The sequence below is a fragment of the Crinia signifera genome, chromosome 3 (assembly GCF_055691185.1).
Source record: "Crinia signifera chromosome 3, ASM5569118v1, whole genome shotgun sequence".
Classification (NCBI taxonomy): domain Eukaryota; kingdom Metazoa; phylum Chordata; class Amphibia; order Anura; family Myobatrachidae; genus Crinia; species Crinia signifera.
Window position 1 is genome coordinate 120959336 of NC_139219.1, and position 19979 is coordinate 120979314.

At 42.1% G+C, this 19979-nt stretch overlaps 1 protein-coding gene across 2 annotated transcripts in view; it reads left to right on the forward strand.

Annotated features, from left to right (window-relative positions):
- Positions 1-19979, forward strand: part of COG2 (component of oligomeric golgi complex 2) — a 265347-nt gene that overhangs the window by 95534 nt on the left and 149834 nt on the right. Inside the window, exons 5-8 of one of the 2 annotated variants that reach the window (XM_083176425.1) lie at positions 3038-3132; positions 4018-4126; positions 4431-4610; positions 17608-17732. In XM_083176425.1, coding sequence (XP_083032551.1) covers positions 3038-3132; positions 4018-4126; positions 4431-4610; positions 17608-17732 — 509 coding nt within the window. Of the gene's footprint in view, positions 1-3035; positions 3133-4017; positions 4127-4430; positions 4611-17607; positions 17733-19979 lie in introns of both variants that reach the window. The other variant, XM_083176427.1, reaches the window with a different exon arrangement.

Sequence of the window (19979 nt, forward strand, 5' to 3'; positions counted from 1 at the left end):
GCATTTGACATTTTGTGACCAGGACCACCTGATCTGCTTGTAACTATTTACCATTTGGCTAAAGAACATAATGAAAAAGATGACAGTTACAATATAAGACCTTAGGTTAATCTATTTAAACATTCAAAACTTTTTGATAGCGGTAATTCAGAAGGTGCCAAAGACAAAATATTAGTTATGTAGAAATCGCTTAAAATTAACAAAAAAACAGAATGAAGTCTAAAACTACAAACACAAACCACAGATACCCTTAACTCAAGCTACCCAGTGGAAATACGCCCCCCTCCATGGTGCATTTAACATACCTTAAGGACAAAGTGGCCTTGATTGAAAATACTTGAGGGCGTCAGGCCGTGGATCCTCCCTGGTCACTGGTAAGGCAAACTGAAAAAGAAAGAGTCCAAATAGAAACGTTAGTAACATACAAGGTAAAGGTAATAATAGAAAACAAAAGAAACATCATTAAATTCAAAATAGAAATGTGTCCACCCATTGGAATGTGAAATACTTCACAATGCAGTCCAAATGCCCAAAGAGTTGAAGACACCAACATAAGTCGCCCAACCCCACCACCTACAGATCATGAGCACCCTTTGCGCTTCCGACCAAACAGCCACTGTCCATTACACAGCGAGTGCACAACATGCCACTCATAAAGCATGTGAGTTGCACTCAAGCTACCCATTGGAAATACGCCCCCCTCCATTGTGCATTTAACATACCTTTAGGACAAATGGTTTAGGTCAACAGGTATACGGTCGATGGTGAAAAGTAGACATGGATTTGTTTGGATAATCAAAAAATATCATTGCCGCCACCACAAAATCCAGAGTTTTACTAGCATGATGTATGGGGAGGCACAGAGCATCTAAACTAAACAGACCCCCTTCGCACTGCACCTCAGACCCAGGAATTGACCGAGTCTGCCCCTGTCACATTGCAAGCCATGGTGTACCTTCCAACAAGTGTTTTGCAATTGGTTGGGTGTTGGGAAATTTGTGCAAGATGTGGAGATGTGCTGATTCAAACAAAAAAATTATTGCCAGGCTGCCACATATCACATGATTACACCCCCCTATAAGCTTGTTCATGTGCGATAAAAACCCAGGTCTGTGCTGTTCACACTGTCATACACCCATGTATTACCCAGGAGAAACCCAGGCACAAATCTGTATGTAATTCCAAGGGCATAACACCTGCTACACGGGTACAGAACAGCAGGCACCTTTAATACTTGCACACATGTCCTCTCCCCCCCCCCCCCCCCTCTGCAGGTGGGGTACAGGACAGCGGGCCCCTTTCATATTAGCAAACATGTGTTCATCTTCCACCCTCCCCTCCCCACCCCCTGCAGGGGGGTACAGGACATGAGGCCCCTTACATATTAGCAAACTTGTGGTGGTACCTTTGTGATGTGCACCGCAGCTGGCAGGCATAGTGCCAGGCCCAGCCTTCTTCAGTGCAGGCCTGCAGGGCCAGTATCAGCAGGGAGGAGAACTGAAGTTTCAGAAACTTCCAGGAGGAAGAGAGTTTGGGGCGGGGCTACTGCTCAGCACGGAGAGACGGAGAGCAGACCTAGTGCTGGGGGGTCCTTAGGGGGGATCCTGTCTGTGACAGGGCCTTTAAAAGTTCTCATAATCTGGCCCTGAAGTAACTTCTGTACCACTGATCTGCCAGTGGCCAGTGCCCAGTACCTTCTCCTACAGATGCTGGACACGCAGCAGCTTGCAGCCTCACATGACAGCCAGGTCACAGGAGCAGCCGGGAGCCGTCCAGGCTATCAGCTATGTGCAAACACACAGCTAACAGGCAGCCCTGTTTCTATAAAACTGCACTTGTCTGGGGGTCTGATGGCACCCTGCCCCCCGGCCCCCCTGCTCAGGCCACCACTGAGTGGAGTCCCTCGCTCTGGAGATCATTCTGCGGGCACCTGTTGAAAAAAAAAATGGAGCTTACCTAAAACGCAGTGCCGTCTCGCCGCTCCGCTCCGGTCTGTGTGCTGCCTCCACGTGACTGTCCGTCTTCGCGCCACAGCAGGAGAAGACTGACAGCGGAGGGGCGTGCATTAAAAAAAAAAAAGCATCGCATAGCATCGGCTCGTATGTCTGTACAATACTGTGCCTGATGCTATGCGATAACGTCCAAAAAAGTACGTGCTGCACATACTTTTTTGGACATACAATATCGGCCCCCTGGGAACTCGCATCCCATTGCAAACGCCCCTAAAAACAACCCGATAATTGTACATACGATGCGTTTTGTACTTAAACATTACAGAACGCATTCGATAATTGGTGCGTGTATGGTCACCATTAGCTTAAAACGTGTCTTCAGACTTTCTCTTTGTAAGGAGTGCAAGTGATATCAGACCTCTGTACTAGCCTGTATCACTTTAAATGCATACTTAAGCTTAAAGGGTGGTATGATGATCTGAGAGTGAAATTAGGGGCAGTGTCCCTGTCATTATCGGTACAGCTAAGATGTGTCACCCAATGTATAAACCGTTTAGTAGGACTGCGTTCCGACAGCTGTAGCTATCATTTCTCCATTCACAGCTGCTGTAGCAGGATGTGCCTGCCGCCTGCCAGACTTTTCTGCATGGGAGTACTTGCGTTGCATGCCAAGTGGAGTTGACCGAGCAATGATATAAGGTACAACAGCACTAGGCTGATGTGCTGTGGTGATAGGAGGGATAACTGGACAAAGGTATAATATTGCAAGCTTAATGCATTAAGTCAGGAAACTGCTACTATGGAAATATATTAAAGAATAGTATTACATTAAATATATATTTAAGCCAACTGGGTATTTGCATACGGTACATGTTATGTATTCCACTAGAAAGGTGGTAAGGGTGGTCAAATGTAATTTACACTTACGTAGCATGTCTTCAAGAAACCCTGGACAGTCCAACATTTATCACCAATAGAGCTAGGTCAAGGAAAGATTATAAGGCAAAATGAATAAAATCCAGATGTTCTTTAACAGCATTAAAAGAACATTTTTTAATTGACAACAATTCTTTATTTTCTCTCAGATGTGTGTTCTGCAAATGATTCATGTCATCGGTTCTGTTGAGAAGATTGAAAAAATTCTGCACTCCCAAAACTGCAAAGAAACAGAGTTGAACAGGTGAGCTATGTGCGATTCTTGACTTTGTGTCAAAAGTGAATGTTATTTATGCGGATGACTCATCATGGTACTGTGCATACTTTATGATGGACTGAATTTGCTTAAGTACTTGCACCTCAATAGGTGTGCGAGATTGGCTTAATTCGCATGCCGTTTCCAGCATTTAAACAGCACCCGAATGGCACCTTGCACCCTTCGACGCTAATAGGATCGACCCCTATGTTTCAAAATAGCCTGTCTCCCAAAACTGTATAAAAATATGTATCAATCTCATTCATTGGACATCAAATGCCAATGTGATTGTAGCTTTTTGGGGTAAATTTGATATACAGTATACATGAGTAAACTACTCCCAGGATACTGATAGGATACATATGGATGACCAGCAGTGGGGATGCTGGCGGTCAGAATACAGTCGCTGCCCTCCCAATAAGGATATCCTGAGCCAAGACAGGTAAGTATACACAACGTTAACTCTCCGCTAATGCCGAACACTAACCTCTGTACCCTGCTGCCTAAACCTAACTGCTCAGCAGCCTAGCCCAGCCCTCCCTTCTAAGTGCCTAACCTTCCGCTTCCCTGCAGCCTAAACCTAACCCCCCCATTTCCCCAGCCTAACCTTAACCAGCCCACATACTTAAGTCTGGCATCCCAGCAATCAGGATTCTGATGATACTCATTGATGTTGGGATTTCGGCCCGGTCTCCTGTGGCTAGAGGGGACAGTGATGTTATAATGTGAATGCTGGCATTCCCACTGCTGGGGTGCTAAACACACCCTCTACTGAGAGAGATTTATAGTTTTATTCCAAATGAAAAAGTAGGAAAAAATAAACAGATATTTTAGGTACTTCATGATTGACTTTTTATTTTCTGTTTCTCGAAGCACATTACTAACTGGGCAGATGCTGGAGAGGATTGCAACAGAGTTTAATCAATTGCAGTTCTATGCTGTTCAAAGTAAAGGAATGCCTCTTTTGGACAAAGTAAGACCTGTAAGTACAGTACCCACAAGGTGATTTGAACAACTGTTGAATGAATGAAGTGGCCATGTATTATATCCGTTTTTATGCCAATGTCCTGCTTATCAGTTATAAAAAATTTTTTTTTTATTATTAATCTGGATTATAGCCTTTTAATTTCTTGTTTAAATTAAGCAATATCTTCATTGTGGTAATAATTCCAGTAGCTGTAAAAGGAAATAAAATATATTTTTGCTGTATTGTTTGTGGTTACAGTTGTAAAGTTCTAAGCTTTTTATATTGTAATTCCTTTTGGTTTTCTTTTCCTCTTCTGAAGCGTATAGCTGGAATCACTGCAATGTTACAGCGTTCTCTGGAAGGTCTGCTGCTAGAAGGCCTACAAACCTCCAATGTGGATATAATTCGTCACTGCTTGCGGACTTATGCTACGATTGATAAAACTAAGGATGCAGAGGCACTTGTTGGTCAGGTGCTAGTAAAACCATACATTGATGAGGTACTCTTTTTCTCTAGCACATGCCTGAATTCAGCATGCTAATAAACCATATGCTTTTCTCCAGCTCATCCATATACAGTGTGATTTAAGTATTTGACATGTACTTTATTCAAATACAGAGGGTAAAATGCACATACACATTATTGCAGCTATTGAGGACACTAGGCCAATGGTTTTCTTGGGTGCCTCAAAGCACTTGCAGGAGTGCCCTGGGTTGGTGGCCTAGGACCAATTCAAATTCCAGTCATAAAATATGTGGACAATAAGAAACTAATCCTCATCCTCTCCAAATAAATGACCCTAAGGATGATATATAAACATAATTATTATTTTTTTTCCATAATTGTTTTCCATATTCAGTTACTCTAATAGTTTGTGTTATTTGGGAAACTGGGTGAGTTGTATGACGTGAGCAACCAATTGGTATACACAAAAGGGGTAAGGATATATTCAAGCGCTGTCTGTATGTGTTCTCTTCACTTCTCCCGTTCTCATGGGTCGATATGTGAAAAATAAAGAGAAAGAACACAATGTGTGGAACTGTATTTTTCGTTTCAAAACATACAGAGGGAATAGAAGTGGAACATACCACACTCACAGAAGGAGTGTGTTTTTTAAATTCGTAAAGGTATCTTTTTTTGGTGATAGTATAGCCTTCACCAAATCCACCCTGGTGTCCAATAGAATTAGGTTAGGCGTACATTTTCACTCACACAATCAAGGTGTTGCAATACATATAATGGTTTCTTTTTGAAAGCAAGCGTACCGATAACTCACAATTGGCAGGAATTTTCAAAACACATCTGGGTTTCTTTAGCTTGAAAAAATTATTTTATTGCCAAAACACAAAAAAATTGTTAAAAAACACTCTGACCATAGGTACACTGGAGAAAAATCCAAAGGTGGGTGATAGATGTTGAATGGAACTCACACTAGATATACACCAAAAACTCTCCGGATAAGTTTAAAGATGTCGGTGAGTAAACACCCAGTACCTTTGTTTCAATGTCCAGCGTAAACACAGAATGGTCCAAAGTTTTAAAAGAGGTTGTGCAAATCCAGAAAGCCAGCCAACGCGTTTTGATTTCAAATCTTTTTCAAGGCTTGAAAAATATTTGAAATTGAAACGCGTTGGATGGCTTTCTGGATTTGCACAACCTCTTTTAAAACTTATCCGGAGAGTTTTTGGTGTATATCTAGTGTGAGTTCCATTCAACATCTATCACCCACCTTTGGATTTTTCTCCAGTGTACCTATGGTCAGAGTGTTTTTTAACAAATTTTTTGTGTTTTGGCAATAAAATAATTTTTTCAAGCTAAAGAAACCCAGATGTGTTTTGAAAATTCCTGCCAATTGTGAGTTATCGGTACGCTTGCTTTCAAAAAGAAACCATTATATGTATTGCAACACCTTGATTGTGTGAGTGAAAATGTACGCCTAACCTAATTCTATTGGACACCAGGGTGGATTTGGTGAAGGCTATACTATCACCAAAAAAAGATACCTTTACGAATTTGAAAAACACATTCCTTCTGTGAGTGTGGTATGTTCCACTTCTATTCCCTCTGTATGTTTTGAAACGAAAATACAGTTCCACACATTGTGTTCTTTATTTTTCACATATCGACCCATGAGAACGGGAGAAGTGAAGAGAACACATACAGACAGCGCTTGAATATATCCTTACCCCTTTTGTGTATATTATTGTCTTACTTGTTTTGGTTGAACAAGTTTTTTGGTTATATTGAGCTGCTCTTCTGTTTTTCCCTGCGCCTTGGAAACCTCCAGTATTCTATACTACATAACCAATTGGTATCATTTATTTTCTTTTTTTTTTCAAAACCATATACAGTAGTTTTCTTTCTTTTCTTTTTAGTTTCACTATCTTATTAATGATTGACGTTAGTTCCCGGAGACCTATCCATATTTGTCTGTGTATTAACATTTGATAAGGTTGCTGTATTACTTGCTTTGCACATATTAGGCCTCCTTTAAGCCCTACAGGTTGAGTATCCCTTATACAAATATCCGTTATCCAATAAATTCCAGAAACTGAATTTTTTTTTTTTGCTAAAAGCACTACTGGGGACATCTGTAATGGCACTTCTGAGGAAATGATATGAAACTGGCACTAAATATGTGCAAGGACATGATTGCTTGGCATTTAAATTCAGTATCTGAGAGAGTACACAAACTTTGTTTCATATTTTGAAATCTTGAGATCACAGAGAAGAGAAAAGTTTCTCAATGGTGTGGTGCACCTAGAATTTTCAAATGAAATTTAACTTTTAATGTTTAAATTCAAGTTAAAAAACAAGCAAAATAAGACAAACACACATACAACAATATGTGAAGACAGGGTAAGGTAAGGTGTGTTTTTTTTTTAAAATGTGGTAGCCTACTGACAACGCACTGTACAATGGATATTGAACTAGTAACCAGGTCGTGAAATTAGAGCACTATATATTAAATATTAGCTTTAAATCAAGAATGTGTCTTAGTGTCTTTAATGTTTATTAGCTAATAGGGTGAGGGTATGTCTTGCAAAAAAAGTGTCACATTGATAAAGGGTAAATTATATATTTATATCATATGATGGAAAAAGAAAATTCGTCTCCAGTGGATATTTATGAATGAATTCATCCCTTTAAACGGTATTTCATTAGACAGGCACATGTAATCACTAACTCTTGTGAGCTTCACCGCAATGTTGTATAACTTGATGCGGAGAAATAATGATTTTTATATACACATGCTCCACCGCTTGGATACAATTAACACTTTTTCTTTTGTAACAGTACTGGTGAGTCTGTTTGGTCACCAAGTATGTACTGGATACAATGTTGCTATAGTTAGATCTTGCTTTCACAAGTTTGTAAGAGACACCACAACAGTGTTATGTATTTTACTTTTCTTTTACTTGTACATGAGAGAGATTCTTATATTGGGCAGCGGGACTGAGGAGCAGATATTAATTTCATATGGGATAGTTCACAGATTGTCAGTTAGAACGCCTGCAAAAGAGGGGGAGGGAGGACTGTGTGTGGTTAACAGTGTTTGTTGAAATTTTCCACTTTATTCTGCTGGATGCCTGTGCCTTTCCTGGGTAGGAGGCTCATATACAGATAATTGGGTACGTAAAATATTATGAGCATGAAGTAGCACAGTGTATCACTGCTTACTCAAGCTCCGTATCCATAGTAATAATAGCAACAAGTTACTCAAATAAATGGCGTTAAAGATCTGCGTGATGTCCGCAAATCCACCTTTTGTATAATAGCACTGTGGCTATGATAAAGTAATCCGCTATTTTCTGAGCCTATGAAGTGCACCACCCACAGGTTGTGATCTGCTTTGAAGTGCATATGTTACTAGCAGTAGCCGTGTCTCGAATGGTCAGAATCGGCAAGTTTAGCTGACATACACCCCACAGATAGCTCGACCTGTAAATTAGAAACATGAATCAAAATACATTCCTAGTCAAAGTGCGGTGTTGCCTACTGACACGCACTTTGACTAGGAATGTATTTTGATTCATGTTTCTGGTTATTCCGAATATAAATAATCATATACTCCTATTGGGGGGTCCTTTTTCCTTGTTTTCCTCAAACAGTCCAATGAGGGTCCAGTGCGTGTAACAATTCCTGTGCCTCTACTGTTTTGAAACCTTGTTTTATGCACTAAATAAAATATATTTGTGTGTATTTTGTGTTTGTTCATACAACATAAATTAAAGATACCTCAAGATACATCATTAAAATATAAAAATATTCTGAAATACGCAATAATCCTTTATTTAAAATTTTTCTGGTCCCCGAGCATTTTGGATTAGGGATACTCAACCTGTATCTAGTAGAATACTGCCACCCGGTGACATTATTTTGAAACTCAATGGGTTTTACAGTTTATTCAAAATTCTTCATTGAGGTAAAGATAAAATGTAAATATAAAAATGTGATAAATTGTACAGTATTTCAAACTAATATTTGTCGGGAATAATTGATATCTACCAATGCTGGAAAAAAAAGCTGGAAAAGCAGATTTAAGTAAGTAAATATGTTTTATTTTCTGTTGCTCTCACCATTTAAATATTTTCTTTAACCACTGCATAAAACCAATAAGCCTTTTGTAAAATAGCCAAAGTAAAAGTCTACAGGGGTATTATAATAGCATTGGTAAATTACTGGTATTAATAGTTCTTCAAGGGCTAGCGCCTATAAGTGAGGCCCCACCTAGAATTCAGCATCCAGTTCTTGTCGCCACAATATAAAAAGGATATGCTGGAGTGGGTACAGAGAAGGGCAACTAAATTGATTAAGGACTAAAGGCCCCCACACACTAGAACGATTTTTTGGCCGAATGTCCGATTTCCGACCGATCGTCTGATATATCGGCCGATTTTTACCGATAATCCTCCGATTATTGACTATTATCGGTAAAACTCGGCTGATATATCGGACGATCGTTCAGAAATCGGACAAAAAAATCTAGTGTGTGGGGGCCTTTAGAATCAATAGACTACAAAGAACAATTAGCCAGGTTTGGAATGTTTACATTAAAGAAAAGGCATTTAAGAGGGAACATGATCAATATCTACAACTACATCAAGGGACAATACAGTGACCTTTCAGGTGCTGTGTGTCACAACCACCATGGCAGTTACCTTCGCTCCCAGTGCTGTTTCTGACCTACAGTGCCCTGGCGCTATGCCCTCCACCTTGGCGCTCACCTCCGCTCCTGGTTCCGGTCCCGGCCTGCAGTGTTCTGCTGCTCTGTCACCCACCATGGCTCCTGTTCCTTCTCTGGGTGTCAGTTCTGGTCCGCGGTGCCCTGGCTTCCTGGCTCTGGGATCCGCCATAATGGCGTCCGCATCCTTCTAGGCCTCAGGTTGGGAAGCGCCGGCTGCAACGCCTCCGCGTAGTATTCCTCGCCGGATGAATAGTGTCGCCCTTCAGGCGGTGGCCATCTTCTGGATTCCTGAAACCAATGCCTCGCAGCACTAGCCGTGATGTCATCCTCCCGGCCAATCAATTCACAGCTCAGCACATAACTACTGACTAGCCGGGCCAGACCGGCAGTCAGTACAATGTTGTCCTACAGATAGCAGCTCGCTGTGCATAGTCTGACAATTCTTGCAGCTACTCCCAGCTACAGCCTGACTCCCTGTTCGTCGTGTGAAGCTGCTATCTTTCTACTTTTGCTGGGCGTCCACTGCATTCTCCAAATACTACCATGGAATATCCATTGCTGCCTATAGGGATATATGGACTTTAGGGCTAGCACCCCAAAGGTGTGATTCTCTTTCCTCTTGTCCCGACGGTTATCTTCTGTGGCCCAGTGTCCCTGGTCCTCTGCAGCCACGACCTCACCCAGCAATATCTCCATTCTCATTGGCTTCATCATTGTCTTCAGTTCCTTCATCATTGTCTTCAGTTCCTTCATCATTCTCTTCAGTTCCTTCATCATTCTCTTCAGTTCCTTCATCATTCTCTTCAGTTCCTTCATTCTCTTCAGTTCCTTCATCATTATCCTCAGTCATATTATTATTGTATCATCACTATCATTACTGTATATCAGACTTTTCCATTAAAAGATTGAATTTTACTCATTGGCCTCATTCTGCTCTGTTGTCCATGCAACAGCCCTACATTAAAGCACCCAGCCTTCGTTACACTCCGGCTGGTGCTTCACCAGGTTCACGGAACGTGACACTGTGTTTACCAAGAAATACAATTTCCTTAAAATGAAAGCGATACAAGCAACTATGAAGCTAACACAGCTTGTAATACTTAAACATATACATGGACAGGATACAACAACATTTTATAACAAATGAATACAGGAAACCATTTGTTCATTCAGTGCAGGTAAAGAAATAGAATTACAAATTCATACTCTTTTTAAAGGTTATAAGCATATAAAAAAATATTCTTTTAAAATATCCATAAGGAATGGGGGGGATATAACTTAGACCGTTGGGATTAAGACGGTCTTTTCTCTGACATTGGAATCTCGACTGTCAGGAGCCTGACAGGCTCGTGGACCCCCAAGAGGGAAAATAGCCCATGTAAGTCAGGATTCCGGCTGTCTGCTCCTGACAATCGGGATGCCGATGTCTGAGAAATGACTGTCAGTGAGTCATCCGCCACCCCTGGTCTTTTTTATACATAAAGCACCTCTGGTCTATTTATGCTTAAAGTAGGAACTCTTTTATATTATGGATAGGACAAATTTATATTGATGGATGAACATTTTCTATTAATGAATAGTCATTTATAACTCGCATATCTTTTTGTATACACCAATGCATCAAAATAAAGGCTTAAAGTAAAGAACAAAGAATTTTGCTTTGCCTAATGGGACATTTTAAATAAATAACATTCTTTAGTGGGTATACAGGAACATTGGGTGTCATTAGAATAATAGAAGCAATCATATTGGCTGTTTATTAGAAGACATGTAGACCTAAATTAATATCCAAATATTATTGTATGGTGTAAACCATTAATATATTTCAAATGACGAAATAAAGAATTAGCTATTAGTGAAAAGCACTCAGGATTTATGCCATGTGCCTTAAAACTTAATTTTGCCTCAGTAGTCATAAGTAAAAAGCAATCTGTTGTTCCATATGCTTTAGAAACAGCAATTAGCCTTGGCTGCTTAGTGGTTCCTTCGGTTCCCATGTTCTCCAGAAACATCAACATTATGGGGTGACTCAGACCTGCTCGGTCAGGTCCGAATTCGCTCCCCCAGCGAATGGTGCCCATGTGTAAACCCCCAGCGCGAACGCCTTTGGCGAGTTATACACTTACCGGTGCATTCGCTCAGTGGTGAAAAAGAAAGGGGTGGTCGCTAAGGTCCACCCAATGTTTTTATGGGTGTGTCCATGGAAATGCTGGGTGGACACCTGAGAACACACAGGCATGCTTGGGATGGTCTGTTGACATCACATGATGTCACCACCTGCACCGAATTTGACAGAAAGTGGCAATCTGAAAAGTAAGTATAGACTTTTTATCCTTGCGGCCGCATGTGAGCGGATGTGTAACTGTATACATCCGCTCACATGCTAGTGCAGGAATTTGCTCGGTGGGGCGGCATTTACCTGCTCACTAGGCAGCGCATATATACGCTGCCTAGAGAGCAGGTCTGAATCGGGCCTAATGCAATAGGATGCGAGTCCACAAAAAGTATGGAGCTTTCAGCACCGAATACAAATGTCCAGTAAGAGTCAGATCCAGATGTTTTGTTCATGTTAAACATACGACTAGGCCAATGTAATGTTAGAAAAGTTTGTAACTCAGGCACAAAACAGCTTAATAAAGTCAGACCTATTTAGAGCTGGTTTGTTTTATGCGCATTATATTCATCAATCATTTAAATTAACTTACAAGTATGAAATTAGAGGACATTTGTAATAACCTTTTAAAGATTATTTCTAATAATGCTAAATATTACTTGAATGATCAAAATAGGTAATGTACTGTATACTGCTAACTATTTAAATCCGTGATATCACCTGGCCCCCATTTAGAACATGCAGTCATTGATGAAAGTCAAAGTTTGACTGCATGTACAGATGATGAATAGGGGTTGTTAATGATATAGTACACTAGGTAATATGCACCATATCGTTATCATTAATATAAGTAACAATTATTTTATAGTGTGTAAACACCTTTAGCAATTACATACATTTTACTGTACTATACTGTGCATACACGAGACAGCCTTTTACATGTTGCCAATTAGCAGGCGTAGGCTAGCTACACTGTCAGTGTAGTCCAACGGCTGCCTAGCATAGTGACGCAGCGGCAGCCTAGCGTAGTTAGCCTAGTGACGCAGCGGCAGCCCGGCTCTGTCCCCGGCGTCCATGCCAAGTCTAGTGAGTGCCTCTAACACAGTGCCAGTAACCGCCAGACCCCCTGCGCTGGCGGACGCCGGCAGAGAGAGGATCATGCGGGCGCCGGCGGAGAGGGAATCATGCGGGCGCTCCAGCTGTCTGAGCACTGAGCTGTATTGGCACGTGCGCCTCATGCATTAAGGTGGTATCCGGGCGTAAGTGCGTCCTATGCACAATAAAGGAGGCATTTTCAAACCCCCACTATCCATGCCAGCCCGAAGCGTGGTGAGCGCACTCGTTACTCGTCCTCCCGACCTGTTCATACCCCCACTATCCACATCTGCATGGAGTTGATTTTATAAAGGGTGGCGAACGCAGCGAGCCACCGAGCCCAAAGCATGGCGAGGGGACTCGGAACACATTTGAAGTAATCCGTGGGGCTTGCTGCGCTCAACATGCTTCTGGCTTGCTGCGCTCGCCACACTTTTTGAAATCAACTCCACACCGACATGGGTAATGGGGGTATGAACAGGTTGGGAGGACGTCTAATGCATCCCCTCGCGGGGCTTGCTGCGCTCGCCACGCTTCAGGCTGGCGTGGATAGTGGGGTTGTTTCAGGAACACATTAACACCTGCCATATCATACATCTGAGACAGTAATGACAACATGTGTTAGCTGTTAATAATAAAGGAGAAAAGATCACAGCGGGAACACTACGCTGATTCTGACAGAGACACTGCCTACGTGGCCGTGGGAACACTATGCTGATTCTGACAGGGATGCTTGCGGGAGCACTATGCTACTTCTGACTGACTACGCTGGCCGCGGGAACACTACGCTGAATCTGACAGCGCCGCTACGCTAACTACGTGCCCGGCTAATACACGAGTACCCAATTGCCAGATGCAGCCAAATCTGAGTACATGCTTACAACTCAGTGGATGTCACAATCCATTTATGTCACATATTTTCTTTTGATCTAACCACTATGTGATCAGAAATGAATATAAATAGTCAAATATTATGTGCCTTTCTTCTGTAATCAGATGTTTTGTTATTCCATGTTGTTGCTTGCATTTTACTGTGTATGTAAATAATTTGTGAAGGAAGCAACACCCCCTCTATCAATGCATAATGCCGACTATCAAATAACTATTTATTTTTGCACATAGGGGGCACAGGAGGCATTACAGTGGGTGTAGTCCAGCTGAAGAGACAGACGCCAAAAGATTAATAAAAAATTGCCCAGTCCCCTATACCCCACCCACAACCTCAGGCCCACCAGTTTTCTTTTGGTGTCTCGGCAAGAGCAGGCACTCCGCTACCACTGCACGCTCACGTGGAGCGTCCCACTAGCCAGGGATGGGGAAAGTAGGAAGGGCTCCTAGCGGCAAACACCCTATGCTGTTGGTTTCAGGGGGGAACGGGGGTTAGATGTGGGGGCCCAGTGTTCTGTGCCTTTCCGACTAGAACATCAAGGCACATCAGAAGCAGGGCATGTTTGCAGTATCTCTGGGGTTTAGCACCTGGCGGGGCAGACACGTAGCCTGCAGCCACTCCTATGACCCTGGGACTTGCTAGTAGCTTAGCTCACAGCCTGTCCCAGGTCCTCTCTGCCCCCACATAGCTTATTGCAATAAGATTGCTAGTACTGTGGTGTGGAGATCCTGATATTCCCTTTACCAGAGCCAGCCTGGGCTGCCACGTTGACATAGGTAACGGCGCATCTTGTGGATTGCTTAGCTACACCATCGCCTACCCCTCCAGTTATGGTGCCCTCTAGCGCTGCTATAGGGGATGCAGGCCCAGCTTATGGTTCCCTGTTATAACAGGTAAAACTGCCATGGAAGCACTCTCTTGCACACTTTGTTCAGGGCTTGTCCAAGTTCTCTGCTTTTATGCAGCAGCTCTTAGAACATGATAGGCATCTCAGGCACACTCAAGCTTCGCGTGAAAGTCTCTCTGACCAGAAGGATAGCAGATCCCTGGTTCAGATCTGAATATGTCTTCTGCAATAGATGAGGCCCTATCATCTATGGAAGTGGATGCCCATGTTTAGGAAGTGCTGAACATTGAGGAGGACCCAGGCCCAAGATCTAATGCTCCGGTCTTTTAACATCAGAAAAAGGAGTCCACACAGTTTCCCTCTAATGCTCATTTTGAAGAAATGCTGGAATAAGCGTGGGCTGAGCCTGATAAGAGATTTCAGCTCTCTAAATGGTTCCATTCCTTTTACCCTCTTCCACCCTCCGGGGACGCACATGTGGCACGCTTTGTGTGCTCTTCTGTGTTGCTGTTTTCGAAAACCTCTTCTCTCAAGGATGCGACGGATTGTAAGTTGGAAACTTTTTGAAGACTGCATACTCCCATGTTGGCACTTTTATCAGACCATTGCTGACATCATAAACCAAAAAGGAACAGAACTAGCAGTGCTTATACAAAATAAAATATAAGATTTAAAAAATGTTTTTTAGAAGTTTTGTATATAAACAACACACCAAGGTATTGCATAATTAAATATGAAGAACATCTACTAAATATAATGGCCAGGAGAGTCTGTTCCATTTATGCCCCATTAAATTAATAAGGATCAATAGTTACCATCCCAGTTGATGCTGGCAATGCGCCTGCAACGGGGTCAAGTAACTGAATGTTCACTAGAGCCATGGCAAGATGATCGTAGCACCTGAATTTTGTAATATACCAGTTAGGAATTAGGCTAGAATGGGGTGGTGCCACAAAGTCAGTCACTCATAGAGTAGTAAGTAGTAAATACTCAGAGGGGCTGGTTTCAAGTTAGGTGAGTGTTCATCAGTAAATCCCTGATGTGGTCCCTGGATGGATGGATAGATAGATAGATAGATAGATAGATAGATAGATAGATAGATAGAGAGAGAAAATTAATATAATTATACCTATAGTAATTGAGTTCATTGTTCACATCACACTTGTTGGAGACAGTCCAGTCTTAGAAAAATAATAATAAAGGAATGAACAAGAGGCAGAATTTAAAAGTGCAGTAAGCAAATTAACATTCATAAAATGCAACAATAATATTAAGAGATCATCTTTATTTAGTTGGTATTAAGACATCGGCTATTATGGTTTCCGGTATTCCCGGCAAAACCGTTTCCTGATTGGTAGATAGGGTCATGTGGCATTGTTGTGACCTAATCCGTTGCTTGGTTACCCAATTTTTTTATTATCACAGCAGCAGCTGGAAGACCACGCACAGTGTCACTCTGCCATGGTCTAATAGTTAATAGGGTGAATAGTACTATGCCATTATTACCTGTTATCTGGCATGTACACATTTCAACAGCTGGGAGGTGGGCATTCTGTAACTTTGTGGAACGCCATTATGCCACACACCGTAATGCCCATTACGCGTTATGCCACGCTAGTTCTTTTTATTTTTTGTATTCCATAGTCAAATACAGGATTAACTACCCTGTTTATCGCAGCTGCTGGAATAAAGCCACTTGTGTCAAGCACCTCCAGTTCCTTCCCACCTAGAAGGGTGGTCCATATTTTCAGTGCTGATATCAGCCTTAGTACTTAGTACTAAGGTCATGGGGAACAGGGCCTTTCCTCTTTGACCCAATCAGAAGGATTTGTTGATATTGGTCAATTTTAATGTACAGTGGGCAAGTACATACCTAGGTGAGGCAGCCATTGATACACCTGTGTTTGTATCCAAAGTCTTGGCCTCAAACATAACAGCCAGAATGACACTGTGGCTCCTCCATTCCTGGAGCCACAGATGCCATCAATGCTCTTCTGTTTGCAGAGGATACCCTCTTTGGACAAGAGCTTGACAAGATTTTATATTCCTTGACACCTTCATAAACTGCATTGCTTCTATCAGCAGCTGCATCCTTTTGTTCTCCCTCCCCCCCCCCCCCCCCCCCAGAGTAGGGCTAAGGACCAGGCTTCCTCTTGATACTGGGCCCCAGCAAAGGGCACAAATTCCTGTGCTAAACAGCTCTGGACAACCAGACATCCACCTGCTAAACAAACAGAGGGACCCCAGGGTAGGGGGCTGCCTTCTGTCATTTGCTCTGGGCTGAATGAAAACCTCGATTGATGCCTGTGTCAGAGGGTTGATCTCACGTAGATATGCTGTGACTCCAGAATGGCAGTGTCGCTTGTAGTACACAGACCTCCACAGGGCTATCACTCTGTGATCTGGTGTCTCCTGAGCTGTCCAGATCTTCTGTTCCAGGGTCCCTATCTGCATCCAGACCTCAGCTGTCTTGCTTTGATGGGGTAGCTCTTGATACAGCCATCTGGTGAAAGAAGGGATTTTATTAGGACGTCATTAGAACTATGCTTTGGGCCAGGATGAATTAATCTTCCAGAATCTGTCATGGAGTATGGAAGACTTACTTCATATTATGTACTTCCAGGGGCCTTAACACCAGCTCCTTTCTCATTTCCAAATTGATGGCATTTCTTAAATTGGGCCTGGCGCTTATCTTTTTCAGGGGCAGCTAGCTGTTTTGCCAGATGTCAAGACATTTCTCCAAGGAGTCCTTCATGTCCAACCTCCTTTTTATGGCTCCATGGGATCTCTTCCTTGTACGTTGGGCCCTCCAAACAGCTCCTTTTGGAATTGTTTGACTTGGTTGACCTGCTATGACTGTCCTGAAAGACACTGTTCCTATTAGCAATTTCCTCTACTGTTAGGAGAGTGTATTCTCTTTGTGCCTTGTCCTGGTGCTGGTCTTCCATGCAGATAGAGCAGGATTCCACACTCACTTGGGTTTCCTGCCCAAGGTTGTCTCACATTTTTCATCTGAACCAGTAAATGTCCTGACTATGCATGATAGGCCTCCAGAGTAGGCCTTCTTGGATGTGGTGCGAGCTCTCCACATCTATGTTGATCAGATTAGGGTATCTTATTACATGTTTGTCTTTTTCGGATTCTCATATGGCATATAAGGACTTGGGAGACTAGGCCTTGTGGGAATTTAAAATGAACCTTTTGGTGCCTGCCTTTCCAGAGAGCCTATACCCACTGTAATGCCTCTTGTTCCCACTTTGGGCTCAAAGAATAGGATTTACCAAAGTAAGACCATAAATCCTATTTTTTTAAGGAAAGTATGTACAAATCAGGTGTGCTAATTTAGAAATCTTTGTTTTGGCAGGTTATTGTTGAGCAATATGTAAAATCTCATCCCAATGGGCTCCAGGTTATGTATAATAAGCTTCTGGAGTTTGTCCCGCACCATTGCCGGCTTCTGAGGGAGGTCACAGGAGGAGCCATCTCCAGGTAAATGTCTAATCTAAAAGAGAACACTTGAAATTGGCACACATCTACACTCTTTTGTTTCAATATTTTAATCTTGATGGACAAATTGAACAGGTCTAGTAGTCTGTGAATTAGGAATATCAGTTGGACCGCATACATGCCTATATATATAGTCAGTTGACCCCAAAGTTGTTGTTATACAATTTTGTGACCAAAACCATACGTATGTAGTCTAAGGTACAGTCTATGCTAGTGCACGTGCCCACAGAGCATTGTCATGAAAGAGCTGTACTCCTCGTATTGGCTCCTATAGCTGCAGCTGTTGTGTGGTCTTCCAGCTGTTGGGCATGCATGTAGGAAATGAGAGATTTGCCATTACCAATTACCATTTATTAAGCAGTGTCATTCAGTGCTACCATTACATTACCATTTTCACTAGTGTCAGCTTTACTCTTTTCTGTTGGAAGGTTATATCCTTCTTGTAACTAATGCACTTTGCATGCCAACATTGTAATCCAAGCTGTACAAAAATGGACTATATCTTTTATTTTTATTTGGGTGCTTATTTCTTGTAGTTATAATTACTTCACAACAGTTTTCCATAAAACTTCTTACATTCTGAAATATATATGCCGTTGTCTTAATGCAATTCACATGTCCAATTAAAGCATTACACCGGTCAAAAAATAAAAAATTCAGTCTTTATTTTAATGACCATTTTCTGATTCTCTATCGAAAAAAACCTAAACCTTTGTTTATTTTTGAAAACTTTGCTTTTGCCCATTTTGCAATGATCATTACAATCATACATTTGTTACATTCTCACTTGGACCAATTTAAAGATAGCCTAGGTGCCTATTTGGAAGTGCAAGGTGAACGTTTTCACCAAGATGTGATGGGCTTTGAAGGTTATCGCATCTAAAATCAACTCCATGCCAACGTGGATAGTGGGGGTATGAACTATCCACGTTGAGTTTATTTTAGAAAGTGTGGCGAGCGCCGACCCAGAAGTACCAAACTAACTTCAGTCAGTGTAATCCCCAATTCAGTTGTTCACAGGTGCCACTTTCAATAAAAGGTCAGTAAATTCATGCATTTGTTATTTTGTAACTTTGGGGTTTATTCTGTTTGTTCGGTGGGACCGTAAACGGGCGGTTCAGGTTTTTTTTTAATCTGCGCATGCGTAGCTTTCGCAATGTGCATGTGCGGCGACCTCACACCGTTCACGGACGGGTCTCTCCGTGCGAAAAAACCTGTCCGCAAGAACACGGTCATTGTGGGTGGCATGGGGGGCGTTTTTAGGGGAGCGGCCGGAATAATGAGGAAAACTGGGCGTACACGGGGGTGTGCACCAAAAATGTACGGTGCTACAACCGCCTCGATCGGCGAACGCACCGTGCATTTTGACCCAAAAACAGGCGGATGCCAAAGATAGCTCCAGACCACCCCTACAGATACCGCATGAGAGCGGACGCCTGGGTCTGCTAATGAACGCTGATTACTACACAAACCCATACACCTGAATGTAATAAGCAATGCTGCAGGCTATTAAGTGAAAACCATTATTTCACTACCTGCAAGCCACACACAGCCCTCAAACACAATGGAAGCATATCTTTCTACACTTCAACATGTAAAGGTTGGTTTAATTTTAGAGCGAAGATATGTGGTTTTTTAGAGTTCTGCACACATATAGAATTGTTGCCCTTATTATTGATGGGCGTAGGTCCACTGCGTGTTTGTTTGCACACTAGTGGGGGTGCTATCCCAAACGTTTACAAAATGGAGGAAAGAAGAAGAAAAAAGGTTTGTATTGGATGCACTCCTTACAGTGATAGAATATTTCTTGGCAAAATTCCTTTTTTGTTTAAAAAGTGGGGGCTCCTTTTATCTTTATTAGGTAAATACAGGATAAGGAGACAACCACATGAAGCGAAAAATAAGGGGTTAAAAAATACACATTGACACACAAACAATGGTGTTTTTGAAAGAGAAAAGAGCTGTGATTTAAAGATTTAAAATGTAGGTAGAGAGAGCCATAGACTGCCGGTGCCTAGATACATACAGGGGTGTATTCCCCACCAGGGTGTGTTCCTAACTGTTATAATATCACACTTATGATCTTCAACAATTTAATGTGTAAGAAAATGCTTGTTGTGTCCGATATTACACTTTAGACACTGGTCGCATTTATAGTATCTGCTGGTATATGTCAAGAGTTGGGAGGGTAGAACAACAGTGTCCTCTGCTGGACAGGGCAATAAATGA